The sequence below is a fragment of the Oryzias melastigma genome, linkage group LG1, assembly GCF_002922805.2.
Source record: "Oryzias melastigma strain HK-1 linkage group LG1, ASM292280v2, whole genome shotgun sequence".
NCBI lineage: Eukaryota > Metazoa > Chordata > Actinopteri > Beloniformes > Adrianichthyidae > Oryzias > Oryzias melastigma.
In genome coordinates, this window is record NC_050512.1 from 22,262,780 (window position 1) to 22,278,396 (window position 15,617).

At 39.5% G+C, this 15,617-nt stretch overlaps 1 protein-coding gene across 6 annotated transcripts in view; it reads right to left on the minus strand.

Annotated features, from left to right (window-relative positions):
- Positions 1–15,617, minus strand: part of grin2bb (glutamate receptor, ionotropic, N-methyl D-aspartate 2B, genome duplicate b) — a 141,857-nt gene that overhangs the window by 16,960 nt on the left and 109,280 nt on the right. For all 6 annotated transcript variants that reach the window (XM_024289530.2, XM_024289529.2, XM_024289525.2 and 3 more), the window contains exons 9-14: positions 11,759–11,930; positions 8,121–8,274; positions 5,809–5,934; positions 4,581–4,810; positions 2,270–2,430; positions 292–479 (exon numbers count right to left, since the gene is read on the minus strand). In XM_024289530.2, the coding sequence (XP_024145298.1) occupies positions 292–479; positions 2,270–2,430; positions 4,581–4,810; positions 5,809–5,934; positions 8,121–8,274; positions 11,759–11,930 (1,031 nt within the window). The remainder of the gene's footprint in view (positions 1–291; positions 480–2,269; positions 2,431–4,580; positions 4,811–5,808; positions 5,935–8,120; positions 8,275–11,758; positions 11,931–15,617) is intronic.

The following is a 15,617-nucleotide window of genomic DNA, read 5'->3' on the forward strand; positions in this document are numbered from 1 at the left end:
AAAAATTGTCAATTACTTTATGTAATGTAGCAGGCTTTACAGGGTTGAAGACACAAACACAGATTGGGAAGTACAGATTGTAAATATGTTGAAAAAATTTTAGATCAGAAGAACTCTTTTGTTTGGTTTTTTAACACCTCCCTCTATAAAGACACCTGTTGAGATGTTTCAAATCAGCCTCAAGCTCCTGCAAATGTAAAACTGAAACTTTTGACATTTAGATTTTCTCACCAGAACAATCACTTTTTAAATAATTATGTTTCCATACTCTATTCATGTGGAAGTGCTCACCGTCTCCGAACAGCATTAGGATGGCCAGATCCACCGCTCGCTTCCAGCCCGAGTCTTTCTGGATGGCGATGCCGTATCCGGTGGAGGCGAACACTTTACCGCTGCCGATGGTCACCAGCTTACAGCCTTCGTCTCTGCCCGCCATGTAGTTCAGCACCGCAGCATCGTAGATGAAGGCGTCCAGTTTGCTGTGGAGTACGACACACAGCGGGTGTGTTAGGGGAGCAACAACACGAGAGGGAATGGTCAGAACTCACCAAAGAATATTCCATTTCTTAATCTATGCTCACACCACCTTCGGCAAGCAACCACTTCGAAAGAAAAATTGACGCATGTTTCAAGTTTCCACTTTGAAAACTCTTGCATTCATGCATCACTACACACGTTTTTAGATCTATGAAAGTAAATCAGTTGAACTTTGACTAATCACGGACTCCATTTTGGTGGTGATGTATTTTTGCGCCCGGCTGGAAGTATACAAATCTGTCATATATTGGAATGTAAAAGAAAAAGTCTGGAGCAAAATTTGTGAAATTTACATCTCTTTCTCACCAAACCTCTTCCAATAGGTGCATCTGCTAGTGTTAGATAGCGACAGTCCAGTGTGAACACTACATTCTAAACAGAAATGTTTGAATGCCTGTCACATGACTGGTGCAAACGTCACATTTTAAGCTCATACAAACTCTTTAAACTGTGTTCGCTTTTGTGCATTTTTCTGTTATTTTTTCCTAAAATTTAGTGTATTTTCCACATATTAAATTTCGGTCGTTCGTGATACATTTAACGTATGTGATGAAGGTAATTTTAACGTTTTTTTGCGTCCGTCATTCGTCGATGTGCGCAGATGTCCGTGGAAGGTCTCGGGTCTTTAACTGAACTCAGTTTTGAGCAGTTCAGAGTTTCTGGTCAGTTCAGAATTATGCAGTTTATGGATATTTTACATAGTTAATACGCAGTTATTGTGTGAAACTTGATTTTTCATAAATGCACGTGCAAATTTGTGACTTCCCACGACTGTTCCACATAGGTCTAACAGACTTTTTTCATAGATGAATTTTATTTCATGTACACAGAGCGCATATCATGTTAAAATGACCTAACCGGCACTTAAGTTACTAATGAATGCATTTAACAGGCACAACTTTTTTCATGAATACTCAAATATGAACAATTTTCATCTGTGCAAAATAAACAAAATGTATGTAGTGGCTTTCTAACACAAAATGACATATAAAATATGTTATTGTGTAAAACAAGCACAAGTTGGAGATTGTTTGCAAGTTTTGCACATTTTTGGAAGTTCTAGCAGAGATGATTCACTTTAGAAGAAAGAAAGAAAGTCCAGAGAAGTAAGTGGGGAGATGTTCTGTACACAATCACCCGCTGTGTTCTCAGTCCTCCTCCATTGTAAGTCCACTCTATTTTAGGTTGCTCTGTTGTCATGGAGCTAGTTAAGAGATTTGTTCATGTTTTGGTTAAAGATTAAACCTCTCTGTGAACTTATTCTGTTGTTTCTACTTTTTTTGCTGCAATTTAAATGTAATTATAAGCTAAGACTGAACAGGGAGGAGTTTTTCTAAATAGACTCGATCTGTATTAGTAGAGAGTGAGTTGATGAATTGTTGCGACAGCCTCCAGCTTGTCCTGCTACCATCAAAAGTGCTCCAGGCCGAGTGAGGCCTCGGCATCAGGAGAACATCACAGCTTTGCATTCGTACTTCCTCAGCTGTGGTTGATGAAAATGTTTGCGGACAGACAGAGAGAAAGAGTGACGAGTGGAGTAAGAATGCAGTTATCAAGCGAACGCAGGCTCCACTGCTATTCTGGGTGCCAGCGGAAGACAGAAACGCATCCCTGCTGGCTGCCCTCCCACACTGCCCCAAATTCCTCCTCCTCCTCCTCCTCCTCCTCTCCGTTTTTGCAGACAGCCTCTATTTTCTCTCCGCTGACATCCTTTCTTCCTTGCAGGCCTCACCCGGTCTTCAAGCTGTACAAGGCCTCGTCCACGTTCTTCTGGTGGAAGCTGGTCATGTAGGCGTGCATGTCCCTGTAGTTGTTGCGGATGTTGCGCTCGGTGCTTCCGTTGGGCACCGTGCCGAAACGGAACGGCGGCGAGAACTCGTTGGGCTTTTGGAACTGTAGTGGGAGAAGAGAAAGACGGTGAAGGGGAAACAGAAGAAAACAGAGATCAGAAATGAATCCAACAGATTCACGAGAGTTAGGCAGATCGTGACACATTTGCACTAAAATTCTAAAACAGTTGGATTTGGCCAACCTGTGACCTGCATTTTTTTCTCTTGTTTTCAGTCATATATTTCTAATGAATATGATTAATCCTATTTAAGTGTTGGTGATCCTTCTGACATTGCAGATTTCTTTTGTGCTCCAATATTCTTTCATAGGAGTGTGAGTTTTATTGATAACACGAGCACATATGTAGCATAAGTGGCTCTGAGCGCTGACTTCTGCCTCATTGACTCCTGCGCTTTGGGTCACAGGGTGATGACTCCGCCGAGGTTTCTTCCTCTGAGCAGAATCCACGAGTGAGTTGAAAGTTTGAACTTGGAGTCCGTATGTTTTCTTTGATGATTTAAAAAATGGAATAGGATTTTTTTAAAGAGACTATACTAAGTTTAGATTGTTTCTGATCAAGAGTTCTGAACATTTTTCACTCGGTAACTTTCCTGTGACTCGTAAGTCACGACCCGCTGGGTTGTGGGGTCAGGTGGGTAACCGGAAGTAGGCTGGAGCTAATTTGGCTACTTCTAACTTTGTCCCCTTATAGCTATGCAACTTTTTCAAAGGTAAAAAATAAAAATGTTTGGATTTATGAACCAAAAACAGACTTGATATGAGAATTGGACTGAGTGAGTGAAACGTCACGCTTCCGGCTCCAACGACATAAAGTCAGATCAGTCAGCTTGTTTTTTGTGATACCGACGCCGCCATGTTGGAGCCAGCTGTTGTCAATAAATGTGATTAGTCCGAGTCAGTGTGAGCTGACGTCTCTATTGCACCAACTCGCACCAATCAGGAGCAAGCTCCTTTGTCGGAAACACCGCATCACTTTAAAGTAGGATCAGGATAATTTTTTAATCAGTGTAGGACCACATACATTCTTTGAGACATCTGATTGGCCAGCTTAAAACTTGAATAAGTTGCAGTATTAAAAAAATGTTTTAACCAAATATATCTCTTTTTAATGCAACATAAATACTGTCCATCAAATGGCCGACACCCACAGAACCTTTTTTTTTAAATGTTTTTTAATATAATTCATACTGAACATCCTTATCGTTCATATTGTTTGTGCATTTGTTTTTTTCACTGTTGTTTTAAATGTAATAATTTAATTGGACTCATTGATTTATTGATTATTGTGCACTGAAACATGTGTTTAATTTATTTAAGCTCTGAACTTGTTTGTTTTAAAAATCTCCCTTTTACTCTTTTTTAAACTTATTTTGTTGTATGTTTATGCATCAATTTTAAAATTGAATGATCTTAAATGTTAATATTTTCAGCTTATTAAATTGTGTTGTTGATGGGACCCTAAAGTTATTGCTCATTTCTGTAGTACAAACATAGAGTATAAAGATTTCTTATTTGCTTTCCACCAAATTTCTATCAGATATGAAATAACCAATGAGTTATGGGGTATCATTTTTTTAATTTAATGAGAATTTGACCTTATACAACAAAACTATTGTTTTTGCTATTTTTGTTTTAATGCGGTTGATAGTGTTTTTCATCTTGGATCAATTAACAAAAAATCTGTAATTTGTTACATTTAGGAATATTAGTTTTTATCAAATTACATTTTTACGTTGAGTAAATGATCAAATCGCAATTTTATTTTGAAATGTAACAACATTTTGTGTAACTAAAATGTTTTAATTTACCCAATGTTTCACTTTTTTCAGTGTAACTTGATTTCAATCACTTCTTTAGTTTAAATGCCTCCAATTTTAAATAATATATTAGCATACATATTGTGATTACAAAATATCATAACATTTATTTTTTACAGTGTATTTGAATGTAGTAAAAAAACTGTTTTTTTTTTAATTAAACCATTTTTTCTTAGCCAACTCTGTTTGGAACATGATGGGGGAGCAGTCAGTCAATAATCACAAGTTTCTCTTGAAAACTCTCTGGTGCAACGCATGGAAGCGCCGGCTGGAGATAAGGAACGAGGCGTTTCTCCCGCCCCGCTCTCACATACTTTCCCACACCTGTTTCTTCACCCCCACAAGCGCAGCATCACAGCGTCTGAAAAGCGTCACCTTCTTGTCTGACAAGCCCGACACCTGGTCCACGTACTCCTCCTGGATCATGAAGGCAGCCAGGTTGGCAGTGTAGGAAGCCAGGAAGATGACAGCGAAGAAGGCCCACACCGACACCATGATCTTACTGGTGGTGCCTTTGGGGTTCTGGACGGGAACGGAGTTGTTGAACACCAGACCCCACAGCAGCCAGACCGCCTTCCCGATGGTGAAGGAGGGACCGCCAGGCTCTGAGGAGCAGGAAGACAGCGGGTCAGTTTGCTGGAAGTCCCTAGGGAACTCTAGCCGTCGGATGCGCTTGATCGATGGCAAAAAAAATTAGAATTCTTCCTATCTGTTCATCTGTGTGGTCCACAGCTGTGGTGACAACCTTTTACACACTAACTCAGTTCCTCCTACCTCTACAGATGTATGACAAGGTGTCAGGAAGCAAACGCTACCCACGGTGGCTTCGTGGCAACAAAGACGATGAGAAACGGCGAGAGCTGAGGAGGGAAGACGGCCGCACGACAGGCTGCAATTATGCTACAGCTGGAGCCGGCACCACCACCACCCCGCCATTAGAGCAGCACAAAACCACACAATGCTGAAAACAGCACCATTGCTGCTGGAACGTCTTCACACGCCGCCGCGGCCGTCCAATAAAACAAAAGCTCTGAGTAATCCAAACAGATGCGACGGAAAAGCCGGCCTCGGAGTCTAAATAACAGATTGAATCGGAGCCGCCGATTCTGACGGGCAAATTGATTCCTGCCGGAGCCGCGTTTGATTCAACGGAGGCGGGTTATTTCATTTAGTCACACACAGTTAAACCTGACAAGTGGCTTCAACGTATAGTAATAGCTGCACTTAAGTGCTTTTACTCTCTACACACCGTGATGCAACAGTGACGCAATGTTTCAGAACAGTAGGATACAGAAAAAAAGGTTGTAATGCGAAGACTGAGACAATGAGGCTAAGAATACTTAACATCGCCCATTTGGTTCTCGTTAATGATTCCTTTCATTAGTAGAAGAGCTTAAGTGACTGTCGATGTAGATAAGTACCTCAAGACATCGAGTGGAAAGTCTCTGCGTTTTGAGCTCAGATTGTCAAAGATTGAACGGTGCATTCACCTGACAGCCAGATCTTTATTCCAGCACATTGGGTTGGTCGACATTGTACCTCATTGTCACCTTTCTGCGACATTGATTAACGGGGAGCAGTGGCGTGTGAGTCGGCCTCTCACCTCGTCCATCTGCCAGACAGCGGTTGTAACCCACGGGGCTGAAGTACTCGAACACGAACACGGCCACAGCCGACACCATGAGCAGCATCACGAACATCATGACCCAGACGTCGGCGCTGAAGGGCTCTGAGGGAGAACGACAGAGAAAAAAAGAGTTTATTAAAAGAAATAAAACATCGTTATGAGCGGAAAGCACGGGGATGAACCTGATTATTGCTTTTCGGATGACTGTGGTGGATTTTATGGGAGGAAACGGACAAAAATCTCTCAAAAGCAAAATGAAATAAATAGAAAAAAGTGTATTAAAAGCATTAATTTGGGAGGATTTTTAATGTTTGTAAAACTTTCAATTAAAAGAAGTATGAGGGAGGTATGCCAGAGCTTTTAGGATCATTTTTGCAGTTGGAAAAGCTCATTATTTGTAAAACTGAAATTGTGTGTTTCTGATTGCATATGAACTCATTGCCGTGTGAACGCAGATGGAAAACCAAGTGAACCAAAGACAGGAAGTAGCATAAGCGTTTCCTATATGGGGGGAGGGGGACTACATACATATCACAGTTTCTGAAGTTGTTATTTTCACACTGGCCTCAATAATGTGCGTTCAAGCGGCCACGTCCAATGAAAAGTCTATGTAAATGAGCATTCTGCTTGGTTTACATGTTGAAAGTTTCACCAGGTTAACCTTTGACCTATAAGAGGCTTGAATTTGGTAGCCACATGTGAACGACGTCCCTTTTAATTGATGGAAGTGCCAATAGTTGGAAAATTGATCATGGAGGAAAGATTAATAATTGCAGTTCGTGTCCAGATGGAATTATATGTCAGCAACTTTTTCACATATCGGAATAGAGCTGTGGAAAAAAAGGCCTGAAACAGGATGTGCGAGATTTGCATTGCTTCAACATTTCATAGCAAACTTGTAACTGTAGGTGGCGTACATGTAAACAGTAGCGAAATAATAAGAAGCCCCTTCTTGCTTGTCCAGTGTGAAAACCATGTGTAAACACACGTCCAAAAACCTGCTAATCACTTTTTCAAAAACTTGCTAATTGCGTGTTCAAGAACCCGCTAATTGCGTGTTTTTGAGCGTGTTTCACATGCCTAGCTTAAGGGTTTTGATTAAAAAAAGCCAGGTGAAATGGTTTCTATTTGTGTGCTTTTTACAGATATTGTAACATCAAAGTCATTGGTGTTTGCTTAGCCTTCTCATATCATACTGCCACCCCCATGCTTTACTGTGCTTGAAAATTTGATTTCTTTTTGACAAAAAGAAATAACTTGGAAGATTTTACACAGGGTTCCAAAGATTTGGATCATTAACTGATATTTATCGGTAGAAAGCAAATTTTTTTAATTTATGTATTTATTTATTTTTTAATTAAAAAGATGCTTTTAACCCCTTGATGCCTGAATTAATGTCCATTTATATAAAGAAAACAATTATGTGTTTTTGTTTTCAAGATTTTTTTTCCATTTTTCCTCTTTCAAGCATTGAACTCCTTTTGACAATCTTAATATTTAATAGTTTTTGTCATGTACTACATGCAAAATAGATAATATTGTGTGTATTTTACATTAAATTTATAACTCAATGTCCTATTTTTGATAAATCCTTTTAGAGATATACATTTCAGTTGTTTGCCTTGTTTTTTGTATAATTTTTGCTTTGTTTGCTCAACCTTTCCATATTCTAAACTGAGGTAAGTTTGTAGCAAACGTTGGTTTGATGCATATTTGCATCAGAAGCATCAATGGGTTAAAATCTTTTTTTTGTTTTTTTTTTAAATAAGTTCATGCGTGGGCTGCACGGTGGCGCAGTGGTTAGCGCTCTTGCCTCACAACGAGAAGGCCCCGGTTCAAATCCCGGCTGGGACCTTTCTGTGTGGAGTTTGCATGTTCTCCCCGTGCATGCGTGGGTTTTCACCGGGGACTCCGGCTTCCTCCCACCGTCCAAAAACATGCTTCATAGGTTAATTGGTGACTCTAAATTGACCCTAGGGAGTGGATGTGAGAGTGAATGGGTGTGTGATTGAGGCCCTGAGACAGACTGGCGACCAGTCCAGGGTGTACCCCGCCTTCGCCCATCAGTAGCCGGGATAGGCTCCGGCACCCCGCGACCCCGAAAGGGACGAAGCGGTCAAGAAAATGGATGGAAGTTCATGCGTTCCATAAACATCATCCAACATAACTGATGAAAATCTGCTTGCCTCTTGTCTTTTGCATTGATTGTGTGACATTTTATGTAATTCTTTAAGAGTTCTACATGTTACATCTCACAACAGAAGGAAAAACCACACATTTATCCTCACCCAGAAACGCAGAGGGGGAGACTGTGCCGTTGCTACGGGAGACCATAACACTGATGCCAGTCTCGATGAATGGCACGGAGAAGTCGATGACCTCCGACCTCTCCTCGTTGATGGTGAGTGAACCCACGGCCATGTGGGCTTTCTTGAACACCACCTGGAGGCCGGACACAAGCAAACAAGACGGAAAACACAGAATCTCAGTGTGGAACGATCCGGATTCAGAGCTATAAGAGGCTGAGTGATCCACCATCTCTGCTGAGCGATTATAGGGCTGAAATGGATCATTCTCACTCAAGATTTCCCACCGTATGCTAATTTGACAGTAACAGGAAAATTAATCTCCAATTCTGTTATATTTCAAGGTTTCCTCGTTGGTCTTAAATATAGAAACAACCTCTGTAAAAGACTGTGACAATGATTCTCAATACGGTTTTCCATAAAAAAAAGTGTTCACCTGCAGAACTTTGATGTGGGAAAAATAAACTTGTAGGTCAGTTTTCCACATTTTATGGTCCCCTTTTAGGTGCTTCCCCTTGATGAGGCTGTAACATATTTGGGGGCTCGTCCGGGATACATGTTATAGCCCAATATATTTAAAATGTTTTCAAATTTGTTTTTACTTCCCAAATTGATAATCTATACTAAAACATGTGCGTTCACAGAGGTTTTCACACCTTTTTCACATTAGTAGATCCAAGCTGCAGTTGACCTTCCTCAGCTATATAAATAAAAGCATTTTTTTCACACATTCTGTCTAAATTAAAGCTTTTCATGTTATTATTAAGTAAAAACTGATTTTTATTATATGTATTATATGTCAAAGTTTACAATTGTGGTGAAAAAAAAAGATCGGAACTCAAAGATGCCATTTTGCCAAAGATTAGAATTTGAGTTTCGTCAAGATTTGTCATAAACTGTTTCAATTTTATTTATTAGGGCAGTACTTTGAAGAAAGTGTGCAGGATCTTTCCCTCAAGCTGTCTTTTTCAACCTCACTTTTCTTATTTTCTCCATTTCCTGCTATATTTTTTTATACTTGATGAAGAGAAACCTCGGCGATTCCTCAGAGGTTTTCTGGATCTGACTGCAACATTTCCTCAGGCTGGACTGTGGGACAAACGTCTGATTCAACCAGCATAAATTCAGAAGCTTTTATTCAAATAATAAAGATTCTAAGAGTGTAACAAATTAGGAACAAAACTTAACAGTTCTATTATAGACAATAATGGATTTACTGTGATACTGACAACTATAATATCTTTATTCTAAAAGATTAAAATGTAAAAAAAAGTATCAGTAGAAGTTTGTGCAAATAGAACAACATTTTGGTAAAAAGACAAAGTATTTTTACATTTAATGGTGAGTTTCTTCTGTTTTAAAACATTTCTAAATTCTAGCTTGAACATCCATTAGGTCAGATTTTTAACTTAGATATTCTTAGTAAACCCATACAGTTTATTATATATGACTCAAACATAGTCATATATGGAAATATTCTCTTATTTTTCCTCTTATTGTTTGTGTGTTTGAAAAAACGTTATTTTCAAAGACATGAAAAATGTGGTTGTGGACACTGCTGTTAAACTATAAATATAAATATTATTCTGTGCAAAAATAATACTATTACTTGACTAAACCCCTTCAGTTGCATTTTGTTTATTACTTTCCGTACATTTACTGTTCTCTGGAGGTTTGACCTTGCATTTGAGCAACATATTTCTTGTGTTTTATGTATTCTGATGTAAATATGTGAACAATCAAAACAGAGTAACTCCTCATTTTTGGATTCTGCTCTTTTTCCTTCAGCAGTTAATGCAACATTTAAGGAAAAACATCCTGCAAATAAGATATACATATTTTTTTAGTTAAGAGTTAAAAAGTTGGATGAAATATTTTCACAAACTTGTCTGAACTTTAATTTAAAGACCCACTCCAAAGAAAATTGTGTTTTTAACATGTTTTTGAAGCATTTGCCTCATGATGGAGGACATTCATAAAATAATTTAAGATTAAAACGGCACTTCTGAGTGTTTCTTTATTCAAATTGTGTTGGATCTGGAAGAGAAGAAAACCAGCGGTTTGAAAAAGCTCTGCTGAAAAACTGCAATGGTTGGGCCAAAGACAAATAGATTTATTAACGTCTTAATTTTCCTCGTCTGAGCTGGCATCTGGCTCAAAACTGTACGGCTTGATAGCTCTGATATTGCTCACCGTTTTTTTGCAACGCTAATATTAGCTTCAGCCTGTGAGGTGCTATAAGCTAGTGGCAGAGAGTGTAAACAAAGGGTTGATGGGAAACTAGCTGAAGCTAACTTCCGCGCCACAACTCAGAGGCAAATTTCAAACAAAGTACTTCTACTCTACAGAAAATATGTCTTAAAAAAACGACACAGGCTTTTGATTTTGGCTAAAAACAACAAAATCATAATTAAAAGACCACTGGATAGAAAAGAAAAAAATAAAGTTGGAGTGGGATTCTAAATGTGATATTAGAAAAAAATGTTAAGTCTTTGGGTCAAATAAAAAAAAAAAAGTTTGTGCATGAATATGAGCTGCAACAAATTTGAAATGTCAGAGTGATATCGATCAAGAAGAAGGAAACATCAAAACATCAATACTTCATACAGGTTTTGGTTCCCACAACCACATATTTATGCTGTGCGTAATTCCATAACGTATCTGATGCAACAGTGATATTTATGCTCAGACTTCAAAGGTTTTGTTGGGTGGTGACCACTTTACAAGGCTGCACCTGCACAGCCATCTTCCCATACAAAAGCCTGGACTGATCTCCACAGCTGCGGTGAACGTTCCTGCTTGCTTTGTTGCGTCTGTTGGAAACCAGAAGGAGAAATATTGGTGTTGTTTCGACAGGAGTGCCTCTTTGTCACGATGATGGTTCAATTATGGTCGTGCGGTGGAGTCTCCGGTGCTCTGCGGCGGCGCTCTGCCAGCTGTGAAATCCACAATCAGCTGGTGTGCCAGCAGGTCTGCGTGAACTGTCACTGCGGGTATTTTCAAGCTGCTTAGCAGCGATGAAAAGCTGAAGCTTCTCGCTGCTGCGGGGGTAAAGCTGACAGGAAAACATCCACGGCTCCCCTTCTGAGTCTTATGTGACATGTCAGAGGAGAACCTTTTGACTGCATCTGATGCAGATGTGTAAACAGAGCGCAAAGAAAGCTGGTGATTGGTTGATCACTTCTTCGCTGTAATAAGGTCGTCTCTGATTAACCCCGCCCTTTGGTGGAGGTGCTTAGATTGCGGTGGATATTTTTACTCCTTCGTGTCTGTCTACATTGAGACTGTCTCAATCAGATTGGGTGGAGATGCTGTCCCATATCATAATACTGCCACCAAATGATCTTTCCACAAATCTTATCTACCAATAAGTTCCAAGGGACAAATATTTCTGGAAGTTGGTTTGTGGAACACCAGTTTGAAGTTCTTCTCATCTGGATCCACCACCTAAGTCCATGTTGCCCACTTACTCTTCATAAATATGTGACACCATTCAAAAATCTTGGTCACCAGGGCATAAACTAAACTAAAATCAAACAAACATCATACCGAATACCAACCAAACAAAAACTGTCTTTGCTTTTTGTATAGGACACTATACAACAGCGCACCACCCTCACCTCTCCCACCATGCCGTTCCACGTCCCGTTGACCTTCTTGCCATGTTTGCCGTTGGTGACCAGGTAGAGGTCGTAGGTGAACTTGACGGCTTTGGCGATTTTCTTCAAGATGTCGATGCAGAAACCTTTGCAGCAGCGCTTGATGTAAATCCCCGAATCCCCCGTCATATTGCTTAGAGGGGAAAAAGACAAAAAAAAAAAATTACAGTTTAAATGATTGAAGCTGCAGCATTGGCAGTCTATGGGGACTGGACAGTAACCCATAGACTTCTATAGAGAAATAAACAGCTATTACTCAGTCATTCTATTGGTCAGAATCATCCTTCTTGCTCTGCTACCTTTATTTTCAACATTTTCTTACTAAACCTACTTTTTCCTTTTTTTTTTTTTTTTTTAATTGCAAGCTAATCAAGTTTATATTTATAAAAGCATGTGACCCTTCTGGGCCTCACATTTGATTGACAGATTCTCCCTAGTCAGTGTAAGGGGTGTGGCTTTCCAACTAGCTCACTCCTGATTTGTGAGATCGGTTGCCATAGAAATAAAGACTCAGACTGACCAATCACTGCTTACTGATGTCGTCTGGTTCAAACATGGCGACATCCATGTTGCAGAAAAATGGCGACTGAATTGACTTCATGTCATTGGAACCAGAGGTAAGGCATTTTCAATGGGTGACGACACAGGTGCTTTGTCCATCTCTATATACTGTAAATGAGCTGCAATGAAAGTCCAAAACCAAAAACATTTTGTAACTTTTAATGATAAGATTTCCGAATCAGCTCTGAAACCGTTAAGCGACGTTCACATTGCCCTTGGCAACACATGTTCAAGTGACCACTTCCAATAAATATGGAGAGAAAATTGACTCATCTGATTTGAGTGTCGAGTGTTTTAAAAATGCATTTTTAGACTTTTGAATATTAATTATTGGCGCTTATTCATTAAGAAAGTGGGAAAGATTCCAGCCTCACCAATAATATTCACAATCTAAGATCAAAGAGACTCATAAGAAAACTGATGACCCATTATTCCAGCAGTACTTAAACGCATCACTTACATATAATTTTGGAGACTTGAAAAGAGTTTCACATCAGATTTGTGCGTTAATGCAGTTTTGTGCATGTATCAGGCAGTTCGTGTGTACTTTTTAAAGATTTGTGTGTTAGTTAGTTTCAAGCTGTTTTAATTTAAAGTTGTACGTGTGTAAATTGTATTTTGTAATTTTTCTGTATGTACACAAAGTTATGCATAAAATGTATCGTATGAGTTGCAAATCACACACATGAGATGAGTCCGTTTTCTCTCCATAAATAAAAAGTCTTTGTAAAGTCATGCACATTTGCATTTTGACCTTCCACATTTTAAAACAAATGCGTTCGTGTGCAAATTTTTACAACCGTTTTCAGGCTCTACATACAAAAAATGTGGTCATTGAACACGCATTGACGGTCAAACCACGTCAAACTGACGGATCAGGGACTCTGATTTGGTTGTAATGAACGGCTGACGTCCCTTTTAATTCACAGAAGTGCCAACCATATGAAAATTGATTCATCCTCTATTTGATCAAGAAGGAGAAATTAATAAATGCAGCTTGTGGTCGACAGGATTTATATGACACCAAGTCCTTCATATGTTGGAACAAAGCTGTAAAAGAAAAAACCTGGAACCAGATTTGTGAGATTTGCCACCAACCTTCTTCCATCTGCAGGTGACGGACATGCGTTAGTAAACGGTAGAAAATAAAAAAGAAGCCCCACCCTGCTTGTCCAGTGTGAACACTATGGGCTGCATGTGTTTTCAGGAATGCTCGTTTAGCGTGTTAGCACATTTTACGTGCGTCACTTGCCAGTTGTGTCTGCAATTTTAGATGTGAGTTTGAATTCAGATTTGGGACATACAAATGATTATACAAATGGGACCCAATGCCCTCTAGGTTGACTTTCAGCATCAAAAGTTGGACTTGGGATTAAGTGGGGAGACTGAATATACCCCACAAACACTTGAATTTAAATAACAAAACTCCAGGAATGGAAAAAAAGAACAAAACTCAAAGCATGTTTGTACAACAACATTTATTAACACAACCCAACAGGTTCACGCGCTCTCATCCAAACTGCACCGTAATGATGGTCCAGGAATAACGCACAGGACGAGTGGAGCGGTTAACCAAACCGTGCGTCATCGGTCAACAGCCTGTTTTGGCTGGCAGCTCATACAGGTGCGGAGCAGCTGGGTACAAAGACCACAGCAGCTCAGCATCTAGAGCTGAGGCTGTTCTTCACAAACCAACAAATGTGCTTCTGTCAGGTTCACATCAAACAGATCAGGTTCGCTTTATCTATAAAATCAAGCACATAGAAGTCGAAAACTCTGAAGATGAAATGTATAAGACTAAACAGAGATTTAGTTGTTTGTGCTCCCATCTGTCTGCTTTCATCGTGGATAACAGCGCGGCGCCAATGGAGAGCTATTATCTGAATATTATCTGTGCCATATTGCCGGCAAGACCAGATCTGCTGCGTCTGAGGCTTTGAGGAGACGCAGAAGGCGGGAGACGAGCAGCACAGAATCAAAAAAAAAAAAAAGGAGGAAAGATCTAACAATTGAGCTAAAAATGTTTTGTGAAATTTCAGGTTCCCCATTGAAGTAGCCCACGACAGCAAATTCATTATGGGAGTCGGAGGAGAGCTGCTTAGAGACGGGGTCAACGTAAAGAGCAAGTAAACAACAACAGAAAATGAGTCTATGATCGAGTGAGCAGAGGTGAAAGCGTTCATGGTAATTACAGGGCTCAGATGAAGCCGCCCAAAAGGTAAATTAAGGAAAATGTCAAGCTACTTAAGGTTACAACACAAGCAACTCTCCTCTGCAGACACTAACTCCTTTAACTGCAGTATTTGCTTTTTTATTGTAAGAAAAAAAAGCAAAAGAGCTTAACCAACCCCCCCCCCTCCCTGTGTTACATGAATTTGGACCCAACCTGGTTCTGATGAACGTTCTCTAAAGGACCAGTAGATTCAGAAACAAGCAATTTTCTGTTGGTTTCCATTTGCTAAAGTCTGATTTGACATAAAAAATATTCACGTCCAATCAAAAAACATTATTTGGAATCAGTCCTTTTGATTTATTTATTTGTCGTATTATTAGGGGAGTGTTTTTGTTTTTGATTAGCAGGTGGGTGGAGCATGAGTGGACTCAACAGAAGTCTAAGGATATTGTCCAAATTCGTTCCCTATGTCATGATATAGTGGGTTTGCCATTTGTAGTGCTGTCCGAATCGAAAATTACAAAATTGAGGTCCGTATAAATTTCCCAGAGTGCATCGATGTTCACTACATTACTGAATGTAGACCACAATGCATTACGGTTGGACATTTAAAATAAAACATGTTTAAAAGTATTTTTTTTTAACAAACTAGATGTCTCAAAATGTTCATATTGATTCGATTTTCGCTTTGTTAAAGAGGTAACGTCATATCCGGCTTTTAGCAAAAATAAAGTAAAGTAGTGAGTACCGTATCCAAATTACTTTTGAAATCCACTACCTGGTCTCACACTATAAAGTTTTTTAGTAGTCAGGGATTAGGGTGGGAATTCAGACATAGCTTTACTTTGGTCCACCCATTGATTGACAATGGCTCCAACAAAATGAAGTCAACTCAGTCGCAAACCTTTTTGTGATATATGTGGTACTTCCGCAAATTAAATAGATCGCCATCCATAGGTCACTACTAAATCATAGTCCCTAATTGGTCAAAGTTCCATTGGTTTAAACGCATGTTAACATACAGTAGATTATCATTCAAAGTGGTCACTTGAAAGAGTTGTCAGATGGCAATGTAAACATAGCTTG